Below are 5,276 nucleotides of genomic sequence, written 5' to 3'. Positions count from 1 at the left end.
CCCCGATCCCCACACCCCTGTTCCGGGTGGGCCGCGCTAACCCAGGAGAAAAAGAAACTACTTCTAGTTGGGTTTTGCTTTGCTTCCTGCCTGCGTGGTTACCTGGGGCTCCCTCTTTTCTTCCAAAACCAGAGCATTGCTTTATTGTGGTCGTTAATAACAGTTCTATTGAGATTATTCTCAATGTAATACTGGGGAAAATTCATGTTCCATACGTTGCATGATAAAAGAAATTTTTACATATTGAGATATAGGGAAGCCATTCTGGCTTATACATGAGTTAACTTGAATTTGATGCTACCTAAAATAGCCTGTTTGTGGCCTATCAAACATGCACTGCAGTCTGCTTTAATTATTAAAGAAAAGGGCACATTGACCAGAAGTAAAGAATGTCCATGTTAAAAATAAAGATTAAAGCCCCTCTTCCTGGGATGCCAGGGCTGGTCCTCCTTCGATGATAAGACTCCCTTCCAGGTGCCAGGGTCATACTGACTTGTTGTGTACATGCTGGTCTGTTTTTCTGAAACCTTGAAGAAATGTCTCCCTGACTTGTTTCATATTCTTTCTTCTGACAAAATATAAAACTGCCCTGAAAACCCTGCTTCTCTGGAGCAGTTTCTCAGAGTAATCTGGGAAGCGGGCTTCTGGGCTAGTCCTCAGTTTGGCTCAAATAAAACTTTCTATTCTTTTCTTTTTTAAAAAATTAATTAATTAATTTGGGTTTTTTTGGCTGTATTGGGTCTTCGTTACCACGTGCGGGCTTTCTCTAGTTGTGGCGAGCGGGGGCTACTCTTCATTGTGGTGCACGGGCTTCTCATTGCGGTGGCTTCTCTTGTTGAGGAGCACGGGCTCTAGGGCGCGCGGGCCTCAGTAGTTGTGGCGCACGGGCTTAGTTGCTCCGTGGCATGTGGCATGTGGGATTGAACCCATGTCCCCTGCATTGGCAGGTGGACTCTTAACCACTGTGCCACCAGGGAAGTCCCCAAACTCCTTTCTAATCTTAATATTGATTATCTTCGCCAACATCACCCATTGAAAGTGTACCATTCCGTGGTGTTTACTATATTCACAGAGTCCCTTGACCATCACCACCATCTAATTTCAGAGCAAAAAGAAACCCATACCTTCCCTTTCGCCCTCACCCCCCCCATTCTCCCCTCCTCCCAGCCCATGGCAATAACTGATTTTACTTTCTATTTCTATGGGTTTGCCTGTTCTCAAAAACAAGGCTTTTCTGTGACACGATAAGTCATCCCATTGTGTGGAAGGAGAGAAAAATGCGGTGAAATCAGGGCCCCGTGGGAACAGGCGGCTTGGGAGTGGGGAGCAGAGGTGGAGGCTTGCCCCCTGCTCTAGGCTGCCTGGGTCCTGCCCCTGGGAAGCCAGTATCCACCTAGAGGTGCAGCAAGAGAGGGGCCGGGACAAGGAGGAGAAAGGACCCTCCAGGGAGAAAGCCGGGGTGCTGGCTGAGGGGCCTGGGATAGGGGGCACGTGAGCCTTCAAGGGGGCTCGTTGAGGTCAAGGCTGTGACTGTCCACCTGCATCCGTCCACCTCTCATCACTGAAGGAGCCAAATCCCTGTCCGTCCGTTCCCCCCACCCCCGCCCCGTCCGAGTACTTAGTTGAAGGTGTCATTTGTTTTCTGCCCAGCTCTTTGATTTGGGTCCTTTTGCCCCTCGCGCCCAACTTCCAACAGGTGCATCCTGACATTGGAGAGAGGAGCTAGAAAGACATGGGGAGAACAGAGGAGGGCAGGGCGGGAGGGAGAAGCTGGGAGGTGGAGTGGGAGAGGAGGTGGGGAGGGAGCGGCAGGGCGGGGCTCCATCTATAAAGGGTGGAGCCTGCTGGCGTGGCAGGCAGGTCCACTCCAGCAGATACCGGCTCCAGGGACCCCACTGGCTTTGGTGAGTCCTCCCCCCAAGACCAGCAGCAGGTCCCGCCAGCACACTTGTCCCCATCCTATGCCACCTGCCTCCCTTGCAGAGGGCCCTGGCTCGAGACGGGGGTGCTCCCAGTGCCTGCCACTGTCCATGTTGGGTCCTCATCAACCACCTCCCCCCCCTTCCTAGTTAACCCTCAAGGCGCCGGAGGAGGAAGACCAGCCTGCACTATGAATCCATGGCTCCTGGTCTGCCTGGTGGCCTGCTTCGTGGGTGCCTGGGCTCCCACTGTCCACGCTCAAGGTACTATCTCAGATAATACCTACCCTCCCCCCTGGAGTCCCCCTCTCCCCATCCTTCTTGTGCCTCCCCTGCCATGTGCCTGTCTCCTCCCCCAGAAGCCTCCCCCATCCCTTCACCACTGAATTCATTCTCGGGTGGACAGCTCCCCCCAGCAGGCATGCACAAACTCCCAGCATTTGTGCAGCTCCTTGGGGGTGCATGGTCCTCAGCCCCTCCTTTCAGAGCCCCTGGGTGCCTCCTCCACAGTCCATGACCTAAGGCCTCCCTCTGGACTCCAGCCAGCCCAGGGACTGCGGGCAGCGGGGCCGCTTACCCCCAGGGACACACTGCAGTGACCTGAACCTGCAGAGCCAGGGGTAGGGGTTGAGATCAGAACCTGGGAGACCAACAAACATGGGTCTCCATCTCAGCTTCCCCTACTCCGGCTACCTGTGCGGTCCGGCTCAGAGTAGCTACTCAGCGTTTATGAGCCCCCGTTTCCTCATCTGCAAAGTGGGGCTCCAAACTCCTGTCGCAGAGATGGGACGTGAGGATCCAATGGGCTGATTCCCGCAAAACTCTTGGCCCAGTGCCTGGCAGCAGCACTGATAACCATTACTGTTATCAATGGGGAATTCCTCTCCTCCTCTCCCTAGCTTAGGCATTTGGTGATATTAGTGACCAAAGGTTATTCTGACTGCCCCCAGTGTCCCCCAGCTCTGCCGCTGCGTTCTGCATCCCGCTGGGCCGGAGGAGGCAGCTGAGCCCCAGCAGCTGGCAAAGCAGGGCCCCTGCCCAGGTGGAAGCCCCATGGCCCCACCCACCTGCCCCTCATTAGCTCTGAGAGGCCCTAGCCCTGACCCCAGCAGACCTTACCCTTTGCCCAGGAGGGGACTGGGCTGCGTTCCCATTGTCCTGCTATTAGAGGTCCATTTCAGGCGCCAGGCCCAGCCTGGGCCCATTGATCCTGGGGCCAGCGGGGCCCTCAGCCCCGGGGAACTGCCTGCCTGGCACTGCAACACAGGGTCCATCTGACTCCACTGACCCTTGCTCTCAGGGTCAAGGTGGGGGATGGAGGGAGCCTCCAAGCCCTTCCCACGGCCCTCCCAGAACTGAGATGTGGCCCCTGGAGGCACGGGTGGGCAGAGGGACGGATCCCAGAGGACCCTGAAGGCCCAGCACCGTCTCCACATTAATTCATCCTCTGCTCATTCCACCTGCTCATTCTTCCAGAACCTTCTGGCACCACCACCTCCTCCTCGTCCAACCATACCCCCTTCCCCTTCTCAGGGTGCTGCACCCCCCTCCTTGCCCTCCGCCCCAGAGCAGGAATGGAAATGGCCTTGGTCCCCCATTTATTTCGTGGTCCTGGGCCCTACCCAGCAGGGGCCTGCAGGGCCCTCTCCAACTCCCGCTTCCTGTCCCCTTATCAAGGACCAAAGGTGAGCCGAATGGCCTCCTTACCGTCTGGGCTGTCCCTGGGCCTCCACAGGGCATGGGAGAGTTGTGGTGTGCGCGCGGGGCGGGTGTCCAAGGCTGTGGGCGTTCCTGAAGAGCGCATGCGCAGCCGCACACGCACGTGTAGAGATGCGAGCCTCTGGGCGGCTGTGTGGTCGCAGGTGCTTTTGAGGACTGCTGCCTGGCTTACCACGGCCCAGCAAGACGGTCCATGCTCCGGTTCGCCCAGAGTTACCATCGCCAGGACGTGAGCGGGAGCTGCAACCTGCCTGCGGTGATGTGAGTGGGACCATGGGGGAGGAGGGAGGGACTCTCACGCAACTTCGCTCCCCACTTACACCCCCATCCCTGCAGATTCTTCTTCCCCCAGAAAAACAAGATGGTGTGTGGGAAGCCAAGGGCCAGGTGGGTGCAGATTGGGATGAAGATCCTGGATGCTCGGAAGAAGACCCATTTAAAGCCCCACCACGGCACCCGGAGAAACTTCCAGGGTGGGTGAGACCCCAGCCCAGCATCTAAGGGGCCGACCCTCCCTGCTGCGGGCCCCTGAGCTTCTCAACCCCCAAAGGAGGGGATGGCAGGCCAGCATCTGACAGCTGCCTGCACCCCAAGAAGAGTCAGTGGCTTGTGAGTGGGAGGCTTGAGTGAACATGCAGCTCTTTTAGTCAAGACACTTTCAATTGCTAGAGATGGAAAATTCAAGCAAACGGGAAACTCATTGGCTCAAATAACCACCCAGTGGGCGGCATCAGGCTGGGCTGGATCCACGTAATCCAAAGGTATTGGTGGAGCTCTTATCTATTTCTCTTGCCTTCTCTCTGACAGCCCCTCATTCTGGGGTGAGGAAGTTGAGCTCTGGAAACTCCACACTACCATTGTCGAAGTTTAGCGGTCCCACCAGAAGCAGCAACAGGAAAACCTCCCTCCTGAGAACAGCTAATCCAGGTCAGGACTCTTGAGCCTGTGACCATTCCTTCCCTCATCACTGCTGAGGAGTGAGGGCTCCTGATCAGCCCGGACTGGGTCAGGGGACTCACCTCCAGGACCACGGAGGGCTGGCTCAGTGGTCAGCCCCACAGATTCGCATGGGGGGGTCCTAGGGGGGCTGTTCATTATTACCCTGCTCTGGCCCAGGGGGCTTCGGCAAGTGCTGAAATGAAACGCCAAATGTGTGGACTGAAAACTTCAGGGCCCCTGACTCCACTCCAGCGCCCCCTCCCCTGCCGATCCGCCCCGTCCCTCCTGCAGGACCATGAGCCCGCACTTCTCTAGGATCAGCCAGCACGAGATGGGCTGGACCTCCGTATGCCACAGTTATCACCCTGCAGCCTCAGCTGCCCCAGCCCCTCTGTGCTTCAGGGCAAATCTCAGTCCCCGCACCTGAGGCTGCATCAGTTCCCTCCCTGTCACCCCTGCTACCTCCTGCTCCTCAGATAGCTGGAACAAGGGAGCTCTGTTATTTCAAGCCCCGTGCCTACTCCAGGCACCAGAGTCACACCTGCCTGGGCAACGATTCTTGGAAAGAACCATCACTATAGTTGCCTACCTGTAGGGACACACCTGCCTGTGTCCCTCTGGGTCTTTGCAAAGCTTCAGTTCTCTCCCAGGATGTGCTTCTCTGTAACTTTTAAATAAACCATTGGTGGGACGTCATTC

The 5,276-nt window shown here is 56.7% G+C and overlaps 1 protein-coding gene across 1 annotated transcript; it reads left to right on the top strand.

Moving 5' to 3' along the window:
* Positions 1 to 2,074: 2,074 nt before the first annotated feature.
* On the top strand, positions 2,075 to 4,745 carry CCL25 (C-C motif chemokine ligand 25). Its single transcript, XM_027086048.1, has 4 exons — positions 2,075 to 2,183; positions 3,782 to 3,899; positions 3,975 to 4,111; positions 4,446 to 4,745. Exons 1-4 carry the CDS (start codon positions 2,111 to 2,113, stop codon positions 4,577 to 4,579), a joined length of 462 nt encoding a protein of 153 aa, XP_026941849.1. The 5' UTR covers positions 2,075 to 2,110; the 3' UTR covers positions 4,580 to 4,745.
* The last annotated feature ends 531 nt before the right edge of the window (positions 4,746 to 5,276 follow it).

The sequence above is a fragment of the Aethalodelphis obliquidens genome, unplaced genomic scaffold, assembly GCF_003676395.1.
Source record: "Aethalodelphis obliquidens isolate GAN/ISIS:26980383/991018 unplaced genomic scaffold, ASM367639v1 scaffold53, whole genome shotgun sequence".
NCBI classification, from domain to species: Eukaryota; Metazoa; Chordata; class Mammalia; order Artiodactyla; family Delphinidae; genus Aethalodelphis; species Aethalodelphis obliquidens.
The sequence above is the reverse complement of the archived record's forward strand: the minus strand, read 5'-3'. Positions and strand labels throughout refer to the sequence as shown.